At 43.1% G+C, this 25,235-nt stretch overlaps 1 protein-coding gene across 6 annotated transcripts in view; it reads right to left on the bottom strand.

Moving 5' to 3' along the window:
• Window positions 1-5,538: 5,538 nt before the first annotated feature.
• Window positions 5,539-25,235, bottom strand: part of LOC308073682 (histone deacetylase 4-like) — a 247,764-nt gene continuing 228,067 nt past the window's right edge. For 3 of the 6 annotated variants that reach the window (XM_080412737.1, XM_080412733.1, XM_080412738.1), the window contains 3 exons: window positions 10,247-10,331; window positions 9,333-9,474; window positions 5,539-8,799 (listed from right to left, as the gene is read on the bottom strand). In XM_080412737.1, coding sequence (XP_080268863.1) covers window positions 8,760-8,799; window positions 9,333-9,474; window positions 10,247-10,331 — 267 coding nt within the window. In that variant the 3' untranslated portion in view covers window positions 5,539-8,759. Of the gene's footprint in view, window positions 8,803-9,332; window positions 9,475-10,246; window positions 10,332-25,235 lie in introns of all 6 variants that reach the window. The other 3 variants (XM_080412734.1, XM_080412735.1, XM_080412736.1) reach the window with 1 other exon arrangement.

Here is a 25,235-nt window from a genome sequence, read left to right as displayed (position 1 = left end):
TGTATAAAATAGGGCTAAAGTGGTTAATGTATGTTTCATAACATCAACAACAATTTATATCTACAAAGTAACTAGTAACTTAAGTTTTCAAATCATTGTAGTGGAGTAAAAGTACAATATAAGTAAAAGTATAGACAATTGGAAATACTCTAGTAAAGTAAAAGTACCTCAAAATTGTACTGTGTGTGCAGTACCTAAGTAAATGTACTTAGTTACTTTACACCACTGGCAGCACTGACGCAGCTGACAAACCTTTACGGCAGTGGTTTTTCATGCCAAGGACCCTTAAATTGAAATACATTTGGCCGCGGACCTCCCCCCGTCTGAAAATGTTTTGTGCCAGGGACCCCCAGAAGAGAAGATTAGTGTTAAAAAATGCAAAATTCTCCAAACACTTTCAAGATTTTTCGAAAATGTTCAAAAATAGCAGATATTCAAGCTCGCAGTGTGGCACGAAGTGCCGCGTTGTGAGCTTCTATATCTATTTTTGAATAGCCAACGCATACAATATGGATAAAGGGGTGAAAATGTATCAACATCTTTAGCTGGGGACCGCCTGGAGCCCCCTCAAGGACCACTGGTGGTCAGCACAGCTTCTTGTTATCCAGTGTGTGGATCTATATAAACAAAACACACACACACACACACACACAGTACTATGGGGGGGGGGGGTAAATACATTTAGTATCTTGCAGTGCTTTTCATGGGTGGTCCACACACACACACACACACACACACACACACACACGCACACACACACACACACACACACACACACACACACAAAAACAGTCATTGTGCTTTTTTCAAAACATGATACTTTATATTGTAGATGTCAAAGACAACATGTTAGAGCAAAGGTTCCCGAGAAAAAAAGTACTATTCTGTAACAATGGTGGAACAAGTCAAAAATATAACCAATAATAATAATTAAAAAAAGAATACGCATTTCATACATTTGTAAACCTAGAACCATTTCTTTTTTTGAACCACAGTGGTCATAGATATAACTGGCTTAAGTAGTGGAATGGACGACCATAACAAATGATAGACCAGGCGTCTGGATTGAGCCCTTTGATGAGTCCCGAAATGACAAAAAAAATATCTAAACAAACGTCTCTCGCCAGACCCCCACGAAACCCAAAACATACCTGGCATAAAAAACAGTTGGTCTATTCCGATGTCGACAGTCATGTCATGTCACATAACCCCTAAAACAAATCATTTTCTACATAAATACAATGAATTCTATTGTCTGTGTCACAAGTGCTAGATAAAATATTTTTGTGGTTGTAAAATGTTCAAAAGTTTCATTCAGTTTTGTTGATTCCTTATTTATACAGGTAAAAAAAAAATAACACATCTGACAAGCACAAAAAACATCCCCTTATATTAACAAACTAAACTAAAACAAATGCTGGGATGCAATCAAAGTACAAGTGTCCTTCAGTGCTCTTTCCCTTGTGCAGATATATGTGATGGGACAGTCAGACAGTCAGACAGACAGACAGACAGAGAGACAGACAGGTAGGCATGCTGACGTACGAACCATGCAGAGAGTGAGAGAGAGGGAGAGAGAGACAGAGAGAGGGGAGAGAGAGAAGAGAGAGAAGAGAGAGACAGAGAGAGACAGACAGACAGAGAAGGCAGGCAAGGGGCATTGAAGAGGAATCAGACCAGGCCACCTAAATAAACAGGAGACAATCCTTCAGCCTGGCCGGACAGACAACATCGTGGGCCAAGGAAATGTTCAACAAAGACAATGCCCCCCCCCCCCCCCCCCCCCAATAAAAGAATGGAAATTATGACAAAAAAAAACAACCAAAACATGGAATGTAGTTTTATGTAAGGACATTGTGTGGTTTTGAGTGGCACTGTGTTTAGACTACCTGTAAAAGGTAGAACAACCATAACTTGCTGTTCAGGCTGGAAATAATGCTGTGCGGGGATTCTGAGAGTTTTCAGGGGATGTTCTGAGCTGGGGTTACCAAAACTCATCTTATAGAGCAGTGGTTCTCAACCTTTTCGGGACGCGACCCCCCACAAGAATCATATTTTAACTGGGGACCCCCCAAAACAATCATATTTGAACTGGGGACCCCCCAAAACAATCATATTTGAACTGGGGACCGCCCAAAACAATCATATTTGAACTGGGGACCCCCCAAAACAATCATATTTGAACTGGGGACCCACCAAAATAATCATATTTGAACTGGGGACCCCCCACAATAATCATATTTGAACTGGGGACCCCCCAAAATAATCATATTTGAACTGGGGACCCACCAAAACAATCATATTTGAACTGGGGACCCCCCGAAAGAATCATATTTGAACTGGGGACCCCCCGAAACAATCATATTTGAACTGGGGACCCCCCAAAATAATCATATTTTAACTGGGGACCACCCAAAATAATCATATTTGAACTGGGGACCCCCCACCCTGATAAGCATTTGGAATGTAGGAGTTGAGGCATTTTGAATCGGTTCCACAGATAAATATTGTGAAAATAGCAGATCTACAAGCTCACAAAGCCTCGCGTTGAGCTAGGCTTGTGAGCTTGTAGATCGGCTATTTTCACAATTTTTGCGTCTTTCTTATATCATTTGAGAATTTGGCCAATGTTTGACCAGTTTTTATAGTGTAGTTTTGATGCAGTAATGGTCATTTAAATTTTTTATTTTTAGGTATTAAAAAGGTATTTAAAGTCTTTAAATTGTCACTTCACTGTCATCTGGGGACCCCCCCCCGAAAATCATGTGGGGACCCACAGGTTGAGAACCACTGTTATAGAGTACACAGAGGACTATGTATACCAACTCAAAACACCATCAATAGGCATACATCGTCATACAGCCAGGATATGATCTGCTCAGTGCATCTTCATTTATTTTCTCACAATAATAGTAACACTATAACAGTGTTGGGAAGTAGCGATGCTAGTAGCTTAACCACATTAAACCAGGCCTCCCCATTTTGGGCATGTCATGGCCAAAGTTTTTTCAAGAAATTACAAATATTTTGGGCAATTTTCAAATATGTGTGTGTGTGTGTGTGTGTGTGTGTGTGTGTGTGTGTGTGTGTGTGTGTGTGTGTGTGTGTGTGTGTGTGTGTGCGTTGTGTGTAGTTGGCGGTGGTACTGTAGGAGAATACACGGAAAGGTAACCCATAAGGACTAAACATTTAATGCTCCATAATGCCCCTTTAAGAAAAGCTTACATTGTGCATATTTCCCATGTACCCCAGTGTTAACCCCGACGTTAACCCCCGACGCTCTTAAACAGGGATTCCTGCAAGCTCGGATCAAAGTCCGGCCACATTCCTCAAAAATTGAATTAAGTCTTGTGAGTTTACAAAGTGGAAGATGACAGAAACAGGAAGGAGAATCTAGAGACGACCTCTGACCTCCCTGGTGGGTTATCTGTTGGTGTGTGTGGGGGGTGGGGGTGGGGGGGGGGGGTATTTGAAGGGTGGAATGGCTGAGATTTAGCAGTGGGACAGCTGCTGGTTTGGGTCAACTCGAAGGACTTTATGACACTGCCAATATGGGTCGTCATCAGTCCCCTGTTACAATCATAATGAAGAAAAGCTATTAGTCGCTTTTCTTTAAAGCTACATTTCTAGGATTTATTTTCCAATTACAGAGCGCACTTCAGTTGCTGTATTATGCACAGTATAATTAGGTATTTGTTTCTGTACCAAATCATTCGTCAAGAGATGCTCGTGCCATGCTCATGTGTGAATTTGAGCAGAGAGAGCACAGGAGTGGGTCTTCTGAAGCAGGAGGGGATTTGGCGTCTTTCCAAAAGGGACAGTTGAGCAGGGACAGTTAACCCCTTCAATCCGGGAAACACATCTGTGTCATTTTAAGATTTCTTTGGCTATTCAAAAAATAGCAGATATACAAGCTCATAGCGCCGAGTGCCGTCTTGGTCCACCTCACAAGTTGGCCCTGAACACCCTCGTTTTACAGACCACCTCAGGAGGATCATCCAGGACAGTGTTTGTGGCCATGACACCGCAGAAAGACGCTCTTGCGTGCATGGAGCTCATGTTATGGGAGGTCAAGGGAAGCTGGAAAAGTCAGAAGAAATTAAGATCTTTCCCCACCCTGTCCACACTATGAGCTTGTAGATCTGCTATTTTTTTTTTAAAGAAATCGTTAAAATGTGTGCAAATCTTTAAATATACATATATACATTTTTAACTCAAATCTTTGCTTCTGCATGGGGGTCCCTGGAACCAAATATTTTGCGATGGGGGGGTCCGCGGCCAAATACATATCATTTTGGGTGGTCCTTGGCATGAAAAAATTATTGAGAACCACTGATATTATAGCAACATAGGTTTCTTTTCAAAAGAAACTGTTAGCTAAAAATCGAAAATGACACAGTATGCGTTCCCGGATTTGAATGGGTTAATAAAACCTGTGACCTTTCTGGACACTAATCATCTTTTGGGGCTTGGTGGCCCACAGTCATTTGTTCTTGTTTTTACAGATCTAACACATGAGGGCCATTCATATGATGTACATAGCGATGATAATTTTTTACAGTATTGTTGATTTAAATTACAACTGGTGACATTCGGCGCCAGATAAGAACATAAGCGATTATCTCGTGCAATCATTGGCTAAGGCCCTTTCACAGTGATTTACTGTTGGCAGAGGGTGAAGTCCATGTGGCCCCGTTCCAATTCAATCCCACCCTTCATGTCTGCACACTCCCTTCCTTCTTAAATGCCTAATTTATGCTCTGTCGTATGACAGTGTCGGGCACCGAAAATAGCCAATCTATAAGCTCACAAAGGTGTCGACGCAACGCGTCGTTTTTGGTGCCCTACACTGACGTACAACAAAGTGTAAACCAAGCTTAAGTTTGAGGATGGGTTTGCAAGATATATATACTCTACACACTAGAGTAAGATGAAGAAACCCAGAGATTACATAGGGACTGTGATTGTGTGTTTTTTTTGTTTCATGCTAGACTGCTAACTTCATTGCAGTTGTAGCTTTGATTGGTTGAACATATAAAAGTGCCATTGTTGGTTTCCAAGAAAAACATCGGATCTCTACTTTGGTCATTTTTGAGACTTGACTCACGGACCCAGTGAGACGTTAAGTGTCTTGTAAAATATCTCAGCTATACGGTATTGTTGTCAGCGGGGAAATTAACTCACATTTTCCTCTGTTACGTTTTTTTCTTTCCAGGAAACCAACATTACATAAGGAAAAGAAAAGAGAAAAAAGGGAGAAAAAAAAGATGGCGTAATGTGGGATAGTTTGTGGCGTGTGTGTTTCGGCGGGCGTTGAGCGATGGCACTCCTCTTATGGCATTCGTGGGATGAAAATAGTCAAAAAGCCAGCCATCAATGTTACGTTATGGGATGCTACGCTACTCAACACGCGACCAACTGCAGCCAGGGGACAGTTAAAAGTGGTGCTTTGAGCAACAACAACCCAGCAAAGGTCCTGAGTTAAGAACCAATGAAATATGTCACCTTGCGAATACCAACTTCAAAAACAAGATCATAATATTTCATCATATATATATAATATACTTAGAATTGTTTCATATATAAATCTACTATGAACAGACAGTATAGTAAATACACAATTGTTGGAATTATACAAAGTAGAAATATTTTGTATCCCTCCCCCCCAAAAAAAAAAACCCATAACCCACAAAACATAACCATGAAATGTCCACCAAAAGAAACAACATGAAACTTCACCTGTTGTGAAGTATGTCAGCTGTACAATGTACAATGTAACACGGAGAGAAAGAGAGAGAGAGAAGGGGGGGGGCAAAGTATACAAAACCGGAAAACGTGTGGAAAAGTACAAAAATAACTACAAATAAAAATAAAAAGTCCACTTAAAGAGACGACAACAAAACCAGCATAGAGGGGAAATAGACAAAGATGAGGGGAAATTGTTGAGCAGTCAACAAAATGCGTACACGGTAAAATCAACAATGTTGATGTAACTCAAGAGTGTACAAATGGAACCAAATGCACCCTTACGGGTGCATTTGGTTTCATTTGTACACTCTCGAGTTAAAATGAACACTCAGGATTCTGCAGTGTATGGCTGGAATACCCCTAAAGTCAAAAAACTGTAAACACCACAGCACTGTTTTCTGTTCATTTAGAAACATGATAAATGTGTGATTAGCTCTATAGATGATATGTCAAAATGAACAATTTAAAAAACAAACATGGGAGAAGGTAGTTGCCCAGAGGCTAAACATGAGATGGCGGAAGGTTGGGGGGATCGATGGGGCGTGCGGGCATCTACAACTTGCCCGACTGGCCACAGTGGGGGCAAGCCATGGGCAAAGTGTGGTATATCTGGACGTTCGCTATCAGGCACATTCACTGTTTTATCAGTGAAACAGGTTTCTTATGATAGGATTGGACCTCCAAATGTTGTCTGGTTACCTAGCTAAAGTGAAAAAGAAGGAATTCCTCAGTCACAGTAAAACAAAAAAACAGCAAACCCAGCATTAGATATGGTGGCTGGCGTTCATTTCCCAACTTTGGTTTGGGGGGGGATTCAGCAGACCAGAGAAATGCACAATCATTCTCCAGAATCTGAGCAAAGTGTGCTAGCTACGCCAAACAAGAAGATATCTATCATGCATGTGCTTATCTAGCATATAGTAGCCTATGTTAAATTGCAGAGGCGAGTGGAGGGTTTGAAAAGCAAAAACCTCCCTGTGAAAATATATATGTATATATGTGCACCCGTTCGCATGTGCTGTCAGGACGAGTGACTGCAAGCAAAGGCTAGAAGAGAGAGCTTCTTGTACTGTGTGACACGCACACACTTTCACAGACAGACAGACAGACAGACATATATAGAGACAGACAAACAAATCCTCAGACACACGGGCGCACGCGCACACACACACACACACACACACACACACACACACACACACACACACACACACACACACACCTGCCCAATAGCACCTGACAGTTGGGGTGCAGATGTGCTGAACAAGGAGCAAATAGATGACACAAATGTCTGAGCCATCAGTACGGAGGCTCTGGAACACCCCTATGCAAAAATCAAAGGTGGTATGGTCCGACTGCCTAATAGAGAGAAAATCTCTAGAAGTTTAGAAATCATTTTCTAAACTTCTAATTATTATTATTATTTAATATTATTATTATTAAGTAAATGTTTCGCACCACATCATTATTTATTCTGTTGACGCGTTGAAGTTCAACTTGCTCATAAAGGAAAAAATTGTACGTTCGCGATGGCGCAACTGTTTCCCACATGCAGGCCTCTTAGGAATTGTGTACGAATTGTGACTGGAAAGTCTTTCTTATATGTTTGCAATACTAAGTGGTACAGCTGATATAAACAATGGTACATCATGCTTTGGCTTGTTTAGTATCTTATTACTACATAATGAACGGGCATTCTAGCTTTTTTCGGACAGCAAGAAGTTCTAATACAGTGCATGCTAGTTAATTCTTTCCTTGAGTAAAGGTAATGCTTTATCTGGTAAAAGGGCTTACATTGAGTAATACTAAACCACTTTAGCGTTTACTTGTTAAGTGAAACAACCCACACCAACCATGTTAACACCTGCAAGGCCGGCAACTACCTTCCAAAAGGGATAAAAGTGCAGGTAGGTAAGAAAAGGGAGTTTCGGAGGGGTTAAGGTACAGAGTAGGTACAGTAAGCTGGTTACAGGGAGTTATGGGTAAACATGCCAGGGGGTCTCCAGTCTATGTGCCAACAACGTGCAGGCATCCAAACTCTTTACAGGGATAGAAAATGTGAAGGGGTGAGAGAGGAGAGGCCTCTTTCCCAAACCTGTTTTCTTTGTTCTTTTCATAAGGCAAAATCTCTTTAAATTGAGTTCATTGTGAAATATTCACCAGGTTTTGAAAAGACAAAAAAAGAAAAGGAAAAAAAAGGCACAAACTCACAGTCTTTTACTGTCCACCATCTTGGAAATAGACTACCTGTCCATCTTTCATGTCCTTAATCCAGTCTTCTCTTGAATAAAACCTTGGGGAAAGCCGCACATTCTACAAATGTTCTTTCTTATTTCCCCCCCAAATGTCTTTAAAGAGCAGTAACCATCCATCCTCAGCGCAGACAGAGCACCGACTACAACACTAGCTCTGTCGTTTGTGTTTTCTTTTTTTTTTTACAAAAGCAAGAAGAGAGAGAGATAGAGCGACAAAGATACGAAATGGAGACGAATGCAGTTAATCCACGACGACGGGGGGGGGGGGGATGATCCATCACTGTGGGTCAGACAGACAGACAGACAGACAGACAGGTCGAGTGACGAGTCCCGTCTTGTGGTTTTTAAAAAGCAAACTGGCCCTCAATGTGGGACAGCTCAACACGTCCCCTCTTTAAATCCCAGGCACTGAGGAGCAGACCTGGCAACCGGAACCGGGGGGTCCTCGGCCTCTCTTTACACGGAGACAACATTAACACGCCGATGCCAATCGGTCTGTCCACTCTCACAGAGTGCGATGCTGGGGGGCACCTTTAGTGTTCTGCTTCAGACCCCCAGCCCAGTCCCCCTTTTAGTCAACACTGCGATGGGCCCCACCCTCTCTCAAGCTTAAGACGCCATCTTGATACGGGCAGGGGGGCGAGACACGGGGAAGAAGGGGCTTGGATTGAAACAGAGTCGGGACTTGTTGAGGGGACTTAATGTCAGAGATGCAGACCGCCTCCTCTGCGTGGTCCAAAGCCAAGAGATGCTTCTTTACATCGGAGCCTCCTCTTCCATTGGTTCCTCCTCAGCCCTGCTGAAACAGATAAATGAAATACAATAATATATATACGTCACTTCATCCCAATGAGGATGGAACGCTGAACTAGTACTTTATTATAAGAAAAGGCTTATAAACTACTGACATACTGCAGGCAATTGTATGAGATAAAAGTGCTAAGAGTGTATATGACTGGTGTGTGTGTGTGTGTGTGTGTGTGTGTGTGTGTGTGTGTGTGTGTGTGGAGCTGGCTAATGTGCAGCGCCAACATCTGTACTCTATGTATTCAGTGTGTTTCCAATTAAGCCTTTGGTAAGGTGCACCTCTCAGAAGCTTGCCCCACACACACACACACACACACACACACACACACACACACACACACACACACACACAGCTGACTGGTATAACGACGCCCACACGGGACACCAGCCACAGAGGCGATATTATATCATACGCGTTTAAAAATAAATGACGTAGCAGAGCACTAAATAATCACCCCACGATAGACAAAAAAAAAGGCAAAGGGACCGACAGACAGACAGACAGACAGACAGACGACGTACCTCTTGCTGATGTGCTTGTTGGCGACGGACAAGGAGGCCATGGCGGTGACGGTCTCGGCCTCGTCCGTCTCCTGCCTGAGAGCCTCGCTCAGAGAGCAGCCCAGCGTCGAGGCGGAGCGCTGCAGCGAGCGCCAGTATTTACCTATGCAGCCATCCACCATCACACACAACGCTATAGTTACTACTGGTCAGGGGTGGAAAGTAACTAAGTATATTTACTTAAGTACTGTACTTAAGTACAATTTTGAGGTATTTGTACTTTACTTGAGTATTTCCAATTTCCAGTACTTTCACTTCTACTCCACTACATCTCGGAGGCAAATGTTGTACTTTTACTCCACTACAATTATTTGAAAACTTTAGTTACTAGCTAGTTTTCAGATATAAATTATGATATTATAAAACATACATTAACCACTTTAGCCCTATTTCATACTTCGGCTATTTGAAAATAGCTGATCTACAAGCTCACAACGCGACGCGTTGTGAGCTTGTAGATCTGCTATTTTCAAATATTTTAGTACTTTTACTTTTTTTACTTAAGCACAGAATTTGAGTACTTTTTTCCACCACTGCTACTGGTTGAACAATGACAGACAGTCACAGTATTCAATAGTTTGTATAGAGAAAGCTTAAGCCCCTATATACGTTGTCGTATGTCGAATAGCAAAGATAGCCAGCCTCTTGTCATCTTGTAGATCTGTGGACGGACCCAAAATGGGTACGCCAGTTTCACCCAGCCATCTGCTGGGTGAAACTGAATTTCCCCCTTGGGATTAATGAATAAAATCAAAAACAAAGGCCAAAAGCCATACACTTTGTCATGCGATGAAGTATATATACTGTAGGGGTAAAGTGAGAGGTATTACGGAGTTGCATTCACGGAGATGGAAAAAAATAAACGATCCACTCACTGTGAGCTTCCATAACAGTCTCCATGGAACGGACAGCGTTAAGGTTAGGTCTCTGCTGCAACATCTCCTCAGGCAGGGGGTCCAGCTGGATGGAGGGAAAACAGAAAAAGCAACGCGATTACAAAACGTTGATGGGGACGTTTTCTACATCCGATGCAAAACCAAGACCTCTTGGTCATATTTCCACCAAAGAAAGGGGGATTGATTTGCTACTGTTGCCCCTCCATTGTGGAGCAGTCGCCTCTTCCAAGCCACATTCTGAATGAGTGACCATTTTAAAGAACCGCTGACGTTTTCTTTGACTTATCACTGTGTCTAAAGGCTTGCTTTTAGTTTGTCCCACTGTTCTGTGTCTGAAGATCGTTTTACACCCGTTTATGTTTTTCTGGTTTTTAGTTTGTCTCAATGTTTTCATGGTGTTTGTTTAAACAGTATGTGCTTTTGTGTCTTTTAGAATTTCTCTTCTGTTTTGCTGTTCTCTGTGTTCCCTCTCGGTTTGTTTTCCATTGTGAAGCACGAACCATGGTTCAAAAAAAGGTGCTATACCTGTACAAATAAAGCTTTACTTGCTTGCTTTACTGTATGTGTTCACTGACACTGCTGGCATGTAAGATCATCCTTGAGACCTGGAACGCATCTGTGTCACTTTTTGATTTGAGCTAAAAAGCATTATTTTACACTTTGGCTATTCAAAAATAGCAGATCTACAAGCTCATAGCGCGGCACACCTACAAACCACTTTATAACTGAAGTTCATGATGTCATGAATAATTCGTGACGAAAGGGGACGTCACAAACTTTTTTTTGCCTTGGGCCGGAGGACAAATGGCCCCTGCCCATGTATGGACGAAACAGGTACAAAGCCTCATGGTACAAAGCCTCCATACATGGAGGAAACAGGTACAAAACATGCACTACGTCACGGCTAAGCCGGACTTCACATGACGTGTCAGCCTGTGTATACCCATGTATGGACGAAAGGGGGACAGACTTTTTTGGCTGGGGCCGGAGGACAAATGGCCCCTGCCCATGTATGGACGAAACAGATACAAAGCCTCATGTAAGCCTGACCCCTTGGGTCTGGCAAAAACTGTTAGGATTTAGAAGACATTTTGTAGAATCGGAACCTCAGGTCTTAATGGGTTAAGACATATATATTTGAACATTTGTAACTCAAATCTTTGCTTCTGGGGGGTCCCTGGAACTAAATATTTTGAGATGGGGGTCCGCGGGCCAAATGCATCATCATTTTGGGGGCCCTTGACATGAAAAAGTTTGAGAACCACTGGTTTAGATATCTTCGATCACATGGAGGTGGACACGACTGACTGACGGGCGTCAGCATGAAACCTGGACACCGAGGTCATGCGGGATCCCTCCAGGTCTACAGGGACAGTGTTGCCAGATTCCGTGAGAGAAACAAGCAACCAAGGTCTAGGAAAACCAGCCCAAAAGAAGCGACTATGGGCCACATGAGCACTTTAACGTATACATCAGCTATTTTGAAAATAGCAGATCTACAAGCTCACAACGCGTCGCGATGTGAGCTTGTAGATCGGCTATTTTCAAATAAAATCTTGCCGGGGAAAATTATAATAAGCAGATCTGGCAACCCTTGCATGGACCCCTTATTTTGGTGTCGAGTCACTTCCAGCAGCAAGCCCTGCGCTGGGGTTGGGGGGGGTGGGAGGGGGGGTGTAGCGGACACAATAGAAAATGGGCCTGCAGATGCACACACACATCTCCCACTCACCGCAAGCCTCGCCACTCTCGGACACAAACTACAATGTGTGCTTTGTGCTCTGCATCCCACTCCAAAGACACAAATATTGGCACAAGCAAGATGTATGACGTTAAAAAGCTGCCCGTTCTCACACACACACACACACACACACACACACACACACACACACACACGCGCACACACACACACACACACACACACACACACAAACCTCTCGCGGAGAAAGGCTAAGACCGCTGCAGTCTCCAAGCCACAAAGCAAAGCAGAGGAAACTGGGGGTATTCCCCAATGTGCCTTCCCAATCCGGAATGATTCCATTTCCCCTTGGCTGACTGCGCTTTCTACACTTTCTCACCCCCTTCCCCCCCCCCCCCCCCAAAACAGGACCAATTCAACTTCTATATATAAACTCAAAAGACAAAAACGCGTCGCTTTTCCTTCGCGATCGCAGCTGGAGAAAAAAGACTTGAAAGGAGAGGGTGTGCACTATAGAGAAAGAGAAGAGAGTGCGAGAGAGAGAGAGAGAGAGAGAGAGAGAGAGAGAGAGAGAGAGAGAGAGAGAGAGAGAGAGAGAAGGAAAGAAAAAAAAAGGTTTGGATTTAGGATTTTTGGAGAGAGGCGAAGAGAATGCCAGAGAGAGCAGGAGGAAAGGAAAGAAGGATCGCCGGTCGGTCTCGCTCAGCCAAAGGCTGGAAGTTTTCTTTTAATTAAAACAAATAGCCCGGTTGGGGGGGAGGGGGGGGGGGGGGGAGGCGGGGGCCGAGGGAAGAGAGGCGGTCCAGAGAGAGACGGATACTTTAATCCTGCTGTGGCACGACAGGCTGCATCATCATGCACACAGGCACAGCCAGAGGCCAGTGCGCGCACGCACGCACACAAACACACACACACACACACACACACACACACACACACACACACACACACACACACACACAGTAGGCCTACACTGCAATTCACATATGTGCATAGATGTACACACACACACACATCTCCATTTCCCTGGTACTCTCGATTAGAGTGAATTTTAAGATGAAGATATACATTATTACATTATAAAACATACATTTACCACTTTAGCCCTATTTTATACCTATAGGCCATCTGAAAATAGCCGATCTACAAGCTCACAACGCGCCGCGACGCGTTGTGAGCTTGTAGATCGTCTATTTTCAAACATTTTAGTAATTTTAGTTTTACTTTTGGTACTTTAAGTACATTTTGATACCAATACTTTTGTACTTTTACTCACACTCATCCATTCAGAGCCATGCTTCCTGACAAAGTGTGGCACCTGGATGGTTGCCATGTCAAATCTGTACCTTTACCAGAGGATGAAACACAGAGCCCTACCAACCCCCCCCCACCACCACCACCACCAATTCTGTGCACAATTGGGACTCCCAATCAACTGGTTTAATACCCCAAAATTGCCCCAAAATGAGGCATGTCAGACGCACACACACGTACACACACGCACACACACACACACACACACACACACACACACACAATCCCTCCAAATTAAGTGTGTGTGTGTGTGTGCGTGTGAGAGAGAGAGAGAGAGAGAGAGAGAGAGAGATGTTATTACATCCAAGAAGTGCTAATTGCTGACCCTTATTATTATTATTATTATTATTTTAATTCTATTCATGAAGACACTGTGATGGATGGATTCATGTTGTCACGCCAGTAGAATATGTCATATAGACAGATACTCAGGAGAGGAAATGATTGGCTGATTCTCTCACTGGCCAGACGCCAGGCTTAAGGAGGACTCTTCTGAATAAGTGACTGATTCATTTGAAGTCATCTCCCTCTCTCTCTTTATGTGTGTGTGTGCGTGTGTGCGTGTGCGCGCGCGCACGTGTGTGTGTGTGTGTGTGAGAGAGAGAGAGAGAGAGCGAGAGAGAGAGTTGTGTGTGTGTGAGAGAGAGAGAGAGAGACTGAGTGCGAGCGAGACATTAACACAATCACCAGAAGAGGCGTCCTTAAGCGCGATTCATATTTAAATAGCTGATGTACAAGCTCACAACAACGTGTCGCTTCCAATCATATTGTGAGCTTGTAGATCTGCTATCTTGGGGCGCGTGACAGCGTCTGCCACCCAGTGCTTTACCTTTACCCTGCAGAATACTCGCGCCCATCCACACACTCACACCCAGTGGTGGAAAGTAACTAAGTACATTGACTTAAGTACTGTACTTAAGTACAATTTTGAGGTCTTTGTACTTTACTTGAGTATTTCCAATTTCCAATACTTTTACTTCTACTCCACTACATCTCAGAGGCAAATATTGTACTTTTACTCCACTACAATTATTTGAACACTTAAGTTACTTTGCAGGTATAAATTATTACATAATAAAACATACATTAACCACTTTAGCCCTATGTTATACCTAGGCTATTTGAAAATAGCCGATCTACAAGCTCACGATGCGACGCGTTGTGAGCTTGTGGATCTGCTATTTTCAAACATGTTAATACTTTCACTTTTGGTACTTAAAGTACATTTTGATACCAATACTTTTACTAAAGTACATTTTTAATTCCAGACTTTTACTTGTGTAACAGAGTACTTCTACATTGCAGTGTTGATACTTTTACTTATGTAAAAACATTTGAGTACTTTTTCCACCACTGCTCACACCCAGCCTGGCCCAGCCCGGCCCGGCCCGGCCCCCCGAACCTATCCCACAGCCTGCCTCAGCACCCTGTCAAAGCGAGGTCAGGGGTTCTATGGGGGTCTGGTGGGGTTCCACTCACAGCAGGGTTGGATGGGGGCAGCCTGTCAGTTTGACTGACAGCTGGGCCTCACGCTTATAAACTTTAACCCATTAAGACCTGGAACGCATCTGTGTCACTTTTTGATTTGAGCAAAAAAAAATAGCATTATTTTACACTTTGGCTATTGAAAAATAGCAGATATACAAGCTCATAGCGCGGCACCGAGTGCCGCGCTACGAGCTTGTAGATCTGCTATTTTTTTTTTAAACGTCAAAAATGTGTGCAAATCTTTGAATATTTTTTAACTCAAATCTTTGCTTCTGGGGGGGGTCCCCGGAACAACATATTTTGAGATGGGGGTCCGCCGGCCAAATACAAATAATTTTGGGGGGTCCTTGACATGAAAAAGAATGAGCACCACTGATATAGAAACATACGTTTTTTTCAGAAAACTTTGGGGGATTTAGAAGACATTTTGTAGAATCGGCTTCAGGTCTTAATGGGTTAATGGCTCTTGTCATTGAACTCCAGGGGCCCCCACCTGGCAGGTAGGACCAATCCAAAACACAGGGAATGCACTGCAAGCACGCGCACACACACACACACACACCACATCATTCGCCAAAACACTCGAGTGTTTATTTGAGTTCCTCGCGTATGGACCTCCGCGTCTTTCTAGCATCGAGTCCGCGGCGGCCTTCTTCTTCCGATAGAAAAAAAAGAGAAGCGTCTTTACGCGAGACGTGTTTTGCTGTCAACTGTGTCTGCACTGAATACCATGGGAAATGTGTTTGCCAGTGTGGCACGGCCTTCAAAAAGAACCCAGCCAAACAAAAATTGTAGACGCTGTGCAAAAAAAGCCATGAGGCCGGGTGTGAGGAATGTGCCCCGACAAAACATTCCGCAGGGAGGGCCTGAAACCAAAACAGTGGAAAAAGGAGCAAGGAATTCCACTTGTTCAGCAAAAGAAAAAGCGCACAAGGGCGTCCATTGTTTACTGTCGCGTCCCAGGGCGCACATGCATGCCGGCGGGCCGCTGAGGCCCGCTTGATTATGTTATGCTAATTGAACTAGGTAACGGTGCGTATTGTGCAAAGCAGGTGACCTTTTCGGGCAAAAGGGGGGGAGTAGGTTTCCCCTTGTGTTCATGGGGAGTAAAATAACCAAGGCCCGAGGGGGTACAGGTGAAGCCGGGCGTGCTTACTGTAACTGGAGTGTAAACACGGGCGAATAACCTCATTGGCAGCTGGTAGCAATTAGCATATTAGCCTGTTGTTTATCAAATAATTGCTAACAACCGTGGTTTGGACGCGGCCGACATCTGTTTGCGCGCAATCATCAATTAGTCCCCGGGTTCAGAGTTGACTGGCGTCGTTGCCAATGCATCATTCATGAGCTATTTAACTAGAAAGACTTTTGCGATTACGCACTCCCAGTGGTGGGGGTGAAGAAAAGAGCCTGTAAAGTCCATTCAGCAATTTTTTATCCCCCTCTTTCCCAGCTAATTTGAGCCGCTTTCAAAGGGAACCCGATGCTCATTATAGCCAAAGCTTGTCTTAACCTGCCAATAAAAGCGGGGATATATTTCTCACACTGGAGTGTGCAGTAAAACGCTGGATGCACAGGGTACAGTCACACAGGAGGCAGAGAGGGGGCTATAAAGAAAAAGGTTTAGGATGTTTTGGCTCCAACGCAGGGGCCGCTCAACTCCGGCCTATATAGACTGCATAGAATGTCACTAAAAACATCAAATCTACCTGGGTCAGACAGTCGCTAATATTAGGTCTAAAATGAGATCGGTGGGGTTCGTTGCAAAAGGTTGGAATCGGACCGTGTCATGGCAAGTCATCAATCACAGAGGAATAGAGATTACCCTTACTTTATCCACTTGGAACCCTATAGCCTCACTATTCTGGGGAGAACATCCTGCGGAAATAGCCAATGTACAAGCGTAGTCACGACGCGTAGTGATTCTTATATTTGCAATGCACTCATCTCTGTTGTGCCCTCCAAGCAGGTTAACCCAGTAAGACCTGGAACGCATCTGTGTCACGTAAGGTTTCTTTGGCTATTCAAAAATAGCAGATCTACAAGCTCATAGCGCGGCACCGAGTGCCGCGCTACAAGCTTGTAGATCTGCTATTTTGGAAAAATCGTAAAAAAATATATATTTTTTTTTTTTCAAAAATCTGTTAGGATTTAGAAAACATTTTAAGAATCGGACTCGGGCCTTAATGGGTTAAAGCCAACTCTATTTAATATTCATCATTAACCATTTGACCCGGATGTGAAGGTTAATGCTGCCATGTGCTATACTTAGATCAGAAATGTCAGGGTCTAGTGTGGTGGGACTCGGGACGTTTCCAGACAATACGAACCCTCGGGCAGTTTGAGGCCGGATAAACAAAAGCACAGCTGACCGACTTATCCAGCTGTGGTCCCTTGTCTGAGCCCACTCATCTGCTCCATTCATATTAATGCACACACGCACATGCACACGCACACACACGCAGACGCACACAGCTGCTATAAAACACCTCCACAAATTGAATATACAGTAAGTACACGCACACAATACTGCTACAAAACACCTCCACACATCGGATATACGGAAAATATACAAAAACACAGACACCCATGGGCATAAATACACACAAAACTGCTATAAAACACCTCCATAGATCGTATATAAATACATGAGAAAACGCAGGTGCGCACACACACACACACACACACACACACACACACACACACACACACACACACACACACACACACACACACACACACACACACACACACACACACACACACACACACACACACACACACACACACACACACACCCCCACACACACACACACACACACACACACACACACACACACAAACAAGGCCTCTTTCTCTCCCCTATCTGCTTCGATCAAATCACCACCGGCCACAGTTTTTCTGCTAAATTCCACCTCCATTACACCAGGGACCTCCATTGAGGTTGTGATCAAAAAAACAACAACAACAACATTCCTGCCAGTTTGATTTGATCAGGGACATTTATATACCTCTCCTTCTCTTTTGCTTTCTCTCTGTTGTGAGGTTTGTAGTTGCAGCACAGCAAATGGGTCCCCCTGATAAACAAGTTCTGTCTATGTGGCAAGACCTGGCTTTTAGTCCTCCTCGCCAAACAGCCCACTGGAAAAAGTACTCCAATTGTTTACTTAAGTAAAAGTATCAATACTGCAATGTAGATATACTCTGTTACAAGTAAAAGTCCGGAATTCAAAATGCACTTGAGTTAAAGTACAAAAGCATTGGCATCAAAATGTACTTAAAAGTACCAAAAGTAGAAAGTGCTCATCATGCAGAATGTCCCATTTCACGTTTTCTAATAAATTTTTTTTTTTGAAAATAGCAGACATGCATGCGACGCATTGTGAGCTTGTAGATCGGCTATTTTCAAATGGCCGAAATGTATATAGGGCTTAAGTGGTTAATGTATGTTTTGTAATAATAATCAAAATCTACAAAGTAATTAGTAACTAAAGTTTTCAAATAATTGTAGTGGAGTAAAAGTATAACGTTTGCCTCTGGGGTGTAGTGGAGTAGAAGTAAAAGTACAGAAAATTGGAAATACTCCAGTAAAGTAAAAAAATACCAAAACATTCTACTTAAGTACAGTACTTGAGTAAATGTACTCCACTGCCACTGCTGCTAGTCGTGAGAACTCCAGGCCTCTCCACTGGCTCAATCAGCAGTCTAAATGTGGGCTGGCCTTCATCACTGTTGTCACAGTGGATGGTTGTCAATGAGGCATCCTGTACAACTAACCAAAGATCACGTGGACAAACCTTTCAGTGCTTTTATTAAAGCCCTGATTTATACTTTGTCGTATAATGCTGTCGTGTCGACAGAAACAACCTAAAATCTACAAAGCTCACTACTGTATGTGTCGCGTCGTCACGCGTTGTGAGTTAATTTGTAGCAGTTTTTCACAGGGGAAGCAACACAGCTCCCACCTTCTTGCTTGGATCTACGAGGTCGCACTGTGGGAGTGTGAGTAGATGCTTTTTAACACGTTGCGTAGAAAAAAAGGGCAACACATTTCAACGTTTGTCGTGGGCGGGCGTGTGTGCTAAATTACATTTCAAGGGGAAGAAACTGTAAAAAAAAAACAGGTGGGGGTGCGCCCGCCTGTCAGATTGCTCACACCTCCCTACCTGCCCGCTTGCCTCTCATTGAAAATGAATTATAAGATGCCTCTATCTGTTGCTCACACCACATTGCAATGTGATGCATGGTGAGATTGTAGATTGGCTATTTTTGTCAAAGAAATTTAGTGTAAAGCAAAAACAGGAGGGGGCCTATTATAGAGCCTGGGGGGACGCCAGTCACATACTGTAAATATAGACTTTAAGTGGTAATTATTTATATATATATATATATATATATATATATATATATATATATATATATATATATATATATATATATATATATATATATATAAATTCTATAATGTGAGACATGCTGCATTCCATAGCATGCAGAGATTCGTTAAAATTATTAGTTATTGCAATAGCATAATTAGCGTTATAACAAAGGTGCGATACAAGTGTTATTTCCATACATTTTGTGCAATTTCTTTACGAGCTCTGCAAATGATCAAATTCCCTCCCCATACTTTTACAGACCTCCCCCCCCACAAAGAGCATAGTAACCCCCTGCATATAGCTACTTTATAACAATAGCTTCCACCCTCCCTGACTTCAAATGATTCCTCCATTTCCTTTGATTATGCGATCCCTCGGTGCGCGGCTGACCCTGTCGAGAGAGAGAGGTGTGTGTGGGTAACCACTTTCAGATGTGAAACCACTGACAAGGTCTCCGGGCTCTGGGGGGGGGGGGGGCGAGACAGGGGCGTCCTGCAGGGCTGAGCGAGCGTATAGCTGCTAGTGTACCGCCTTCAGCCAATTTGGGAGAATTCTCAGCTCCCTGTGGCAGCCACCCGGTGACCCCTCCAGACCCCTGCCCATCCCGGCACTCTGCGGGCTGCGGAAATCTGAGACGCGAGCCCCCCCATCGCCTCCCTCTCCCAGCACACGATCTTAAAGATCATTTGTGACTCCCCTTCACCCCTGCTTCCTCTACTTTCTGTTCCTCCCTCCAGGGAGGCACCCATACGTTTGCATTGCTGACGGGCTATTCAAAGCTCTGACTTTTTAGTCGAGTCTACGATGCTCGTCTGAATTTCCTATTTTTGGCTGGTGAACTAGAGTATCCTGTCATAAAAAGAGAAGTTGTTTTTCTTTCAATAAAAGTCGTTCCAGGCCAGTTTGAATTTAGCCTTAAGCTTAATTTATAGTCCACTGCGCTAGGCTAGGGTGATCTACAAGCTAACAACGTGTCGCGCTACAAGCTAATCCTTTAGTTCGAGAACATCTTACAAAATCCCTGACATAAACTGCAATTCACTTTTCTCAATATTCCACGTCTAATATTTTATTTTTTATACGCTACAAATACATACTGTACTGTTAAGTACCACACTGCAAAATCCTGTAAAATTGACCGGTAAGGGTCAGTCTTCACAATCTCAAGAGATAAATTAACGCTTCGAAGTCTATTGTAGAAATTCCGATACAGTTCCTCCATTTCAGGCTGGCATTAAAAAACACCCCAAAAAGCGAAGCATCCCTACTGCGTTCTCTGCGCTTCCCATTCATGTCCAAATGGACTCCTGAATCCCTTTAGAGTAAACTGAAGAAGACAGAGGCTGCTTCAGTGCTTCAGTGTCCCAGTCTGAGGTTAACAGTCATCATAGCTGCGACCTTTGAGTCACTGGTGGGCACGGCGCGGGTAAACAGATTAAGTTTATTGGATTAAAGCAGTGTTTGTCTATGTCTCCTCGAAAGCAAACCTTGGTTCTCAGCTTGGTGCCATTCCTTGTCTCTGACGGGTCTGGCGTGGCGCAGAGCGTTCCGTGACATTTTTAGATTTGAGCTAAAAAGCATTATTTTACACTTTGGCTATTCAAAAATAGCAGATATACAAGCTCGTAGCGTGGCACCGAGTGCCGCGCTACGAGCTTGTAGATCTGCTATTTTTGAGAAATCGAGAACATTTGTGCAAATCTTTGAATATATATATTTTTAAAGCAAACATTTGCGCCTCAAATCTTTGCTTTTGGGGGGTCCCTGGAACAAAACATTTTGAGATGGGGGTCTGTGGCCAAATACATACAGATTTTGGGGTCCTTGACATGAAAAGGTTTCAGAACCACTGACATAGCAACATAAAAAAGACATTTTGTAGAATCGGGAACCTCAGGCCTTAATGGGTTAATTAAAGGTGGTTTAGCGGTATTTTCATGAGGCTTCAGCAATAATGTACCCCATCACTTTCAAACCCATGTTCTGTTCCGGACCCGGCCCGTTCGTCCGCAGTGGGGGGGTTGATGCCTCTCAGGCTTTTGGAGGTACGTGGGCTGGTCGGTCGCAATGACCGAGTTTTATTTGCGTAGATCTTGCGTTATTGTTCTGTTTGTTTTGCTCTCCGTCCAAGAGCCACATGGAACGGAGCCATGTTCCCTTTTTTTACGATTCCAAGAGCTTTATTTATGTCTTGGTTTTGTCTGCAGGGCTGGAACAACAGGTCACGTCTAGAGATGCACCGGCGATACCTCGTTATAACTGCCAACAACACTCTAAAACCTTACTAAACTTTAGCCTGTTCTGATGCATTATTTATGGGCATTACTGTAACATAGCTCTCTATTAGAGAGAGCCAACACCCTATGAAAAGAGGGAGAAAAACAAGTTCTATTTTGAATCTTGACCTGTCATACAGTGTAGTGTGCGGCTATTAACCCATTAAGACCTGAAGCCGATTCTACACGTCTCCTGAATCCCAACAGTTTTCTGAAAAACGTATGTTTCTATATCAGTGGTGCTCAAACTCTTTCATGTCAAGGACCCCCAAAATTATATGTATTTGGCCGCGGACCCCCGTCTCAAAATATGTTGTTCCAGGGACCCCCCAGAAGCGAAGATTTGAGTTAAAAAAGGTTCGCTGTAAAAATATATATATTCAAATGTTCAAGATTTTTCAAAAATAGCAGATTGAGTGCCGCGCTACGAGCTTGTAGATCTGCTATTTTTGAATAGCCAAAGAAATCTAAAAACGACACACAGATGCGTCCCAGGTCTTAATGGGTTAAAATCTAACTGTAGCATAGACATCGTATGACACGATAACCTAAGTTGTCATGGCCCTACGGCATAATCAGCATCCACAGTCCTGACATCTCTCCCAGTACAGTAGAACCTCAGCACATCATATCTAGATATATTCTCCACAGGGAGGACCAGGAAGAAGGCTAGAGCACACAGGAAAAAAGACGGAAAACTACGCCAGACATTAACTGAAGTGTGAGCCTCAAAAATAAGAATTCTTGGGAGTTTTTCCAGATTAGTCAGGGAGAAAAAGAAATCACATTCCTCTATGTTAATCTTGGCAAATAACGGAAACACACATCTCATTATACATTACTTGCGTGGGTGGCAGGTTTTCGTTTTGACCTTAATTCGATTAGTCATGAAGTTATTATCCTTTCCGAAGCCCAGCAGGTACAGCCCATTATACTTTGAAAAGTGGATAGAGACACACACAGACAATATTTGTTTGACTAATCTTGTACACGTAGGGACTAATATGTATAGAGTAACCACAAATATCTATATTTACCAGGTTAATGCTTACTGTACTGTCCTCGTATTTAGGAATGGAGTGCATCTTTGAACGTCTCCTTTACAGCAGAACCTAGCCTGATTCTGAACATGTTGATATATTGATTCAACTTCATAATCTATAAGTAAGAAAATACGTATGTATGTGACTGTGAATATACTCCATTCCAAAACATTTAACAGTGATGTCTCTTACTTGCAAAACAGAGATTGAGGTACTCTAACTTATGTATATTTGATATTTTATAGTTTTGTTGACATTTACATTTTCTTATGCGTATCCTGAAACTGCAATTTGTGGGAGCTTGTTCGGAAAATAATGTCACCCACTGTTTTACACCTGTATACTTGTGATGTGACAATAAGCATGGAAGCTGAAGTTTGGTAGTTACTGGGGTTGTGGGCCAAGCTTACAGTATCATTCCTTCAACTGCTTCAGACTGTCAGCTATTGACGAAGGGACTTGGTTAACTCCCCGTTATTAAAACATTGGCTCACGCAACTTCATCACTCTCTAATTGCAATCATATCCCATATCAGGCTGAAAACAAGCCAGGCAGAGGCTTGTCACGCTGTGTGCAATGTGAGGCTGTATAATAGTAACTATGGCCCCCATATGCATCATTAATAGCATTCTGAAGGCCTCGCAGGGCAGAGCATAATGGCTTTAGCAGGTAGCCATTCCCAATTACGGCAAACACTCCGAGAGTGCTTGTGGCTGGGCCTGGAGCAACACTTAAGGAGACTTGCTCAATTTCTCAAAATAAAATGAACTTCATACAAACACCGTCAGGGCTGGATATTCAATCTTTTACGTGCAGTTCTAAGTTTAGCCACTGACCGTTGCCGTCTCATTGGTGTCAAGGAATGGTAAAAGGAGTTCCTTATACGTTATAAATGTAGCAGAGGTGATTCGGGGTAAGTAAAGGCTAAAATCTGTCGTAGTGCGGCGGTGTTGCTTGCCAAAAGAACACATCTAACAAGCTAACAGCGCATTGCACCATGACGCATTGTTAGCTTGTAGATCTGTTCTTTTTGGCAAATGACACCCTAGCATGATGGAGTATAGCAAATTAAGCTTAAGGCTAAATTCAAACTAGCCTGGAACGACCTTTATTGAAAGAAAAACAATTTCTCTTTTTATGACAGGATATCCACAACTAGTCTACGAGGCAGGCGTGTGAACTGACCAAACACGCACCGGTCCAATCACTACAAAAGGTGGCTATGGTTTAAAGAACAGAATGAGCTTTCTTTACACGTCAGCTGCAAAAACAGGGCTTGATTTTTTGGGGTTTTCCATATTCTTAGAAACGTTAAGATTTATATTTCTTTGTTTCTCGAGTTGTGGTTAGTCTAAAGTGTCAACCTGAGGGAAACATACTTTGTCACGAACATTGGCTCTTCTGTGAGTACGCGAGAAAGTGATCAGTCACTGGAAATAAGCGGGGGAATAAACAGACGCGGGGTAAAATCGGGAGTGTTCGTTTCATTCCGAGGGTTAAATTAAATTAACACACTGGATTTTACAAAAGCGGGGCACCCACATTCACACGCTAGTATGTTCACACCATCGACATAGTAAAATCCTCCAGTGTTCATTTATCAGAGTGCACAAATGTAACCAAACGGACTGTGTATTCTTTGTCCTTCAAGCTGCCATACTTTCCTCTCCGGGACCACAAGTGCAGTGGGCATACTGCTGCTGCAGTACAACCAATAAAAAGCCTACAGTTAAATCTTAAGGCCCATAATATGAGGGAGAGAAAATGAGCCTGGGGGAGATCTTCCAAGAAAGCTCTCCAGAAAGCCTCTCCGTTAAGCTGGACGAGGCAGAGAGGATGGCTTTTAAGGAGCCTCCTCTGCCGTTGCGTGCCATGAATCACACAGAGAGAGAGACGGAGATCGTTTCGATTCCGTGCTCCACACTTCCACAATTAACCCTTTAGGACCTGGAATCTGTGTCATTTTTAGATTTCTTTGGCTAGTCAAAAATAGCAGATCTACAAGCTCATATGAGCTTGTAGATCTGCTATTTTTTTTTAATTGTGAAAATGTGTGCAAATCTTTGAAAATATGTATTTTTAAAACGATTCTTTTTGCTCAAATCTTTGCTTCTGGGGGGGTCCCTGGAACAACATATTTTGAGATGGGGGTCCGCGGTCAAACATATAATTTTGGGGTCCTTGACATGAAAAAGTTTGAAAACCACTGATACTATAGCAACATACGTGTGTTTTCTTAGGATTTTTGTTAGGATTTTTGTTAGGATTTAGAAGACGTTTGTAGAATCCCCAAAGCAAAGATTTTAGTTAAAAATGTTTGCTTTGAAAATTGCTTTTAAAAATTCCATGATTTTTCAAAAAAATAGCAGATCTACAAGCTCGTAGCGCTGCCATTTTTGAATAGCCAAAGAAATCTAAAATGACACAGATGCGTTCCAGGTCTCAATTAGCCTGGTAAACCCTCCCTCCGGAAATCTAATTTCTATTTGATTCCTGGAGTGAGTCTGGCATGAACCGCCTCTCTGCAATATTGGCTGTATATGCCAAACGACCGCGCCTATCAGCGTCGTCGCACATCGTTCTGTGATTGACAGCGACAGTTGGCCAATCAGGTGGCGAGTTCGAGTGAGCCCAAAACACGAACGGCAGCCATCTTTTTCTGTGGTCAGTTTTCTCCGCTATTTTTTTACTTCAAAAAGCTCTCTAACTTCTATTTTGAGGCACGGAATTTACTTATAAGATATCGTTTGGATAGAATGTAGTTGTTT

The sequence above is a fragment of the Gymnoscopelus braueri genome (assembly GCF_963280865.1).
Source record: "Gymnoscopelus braueri genome assembly, chromosome: 18".
Lineage (NCBI taxonomy): Eukaryota > Metazoa > Chordata > Actinopteri > Myctophiformes > Myctophidae > Gymnoscopelus > Gymnoscopelus braueri.
Note: the sequence above shows the minus strand (reverse complement) of the source record. Positions and strands in the feature narration are given on the sequence as shown.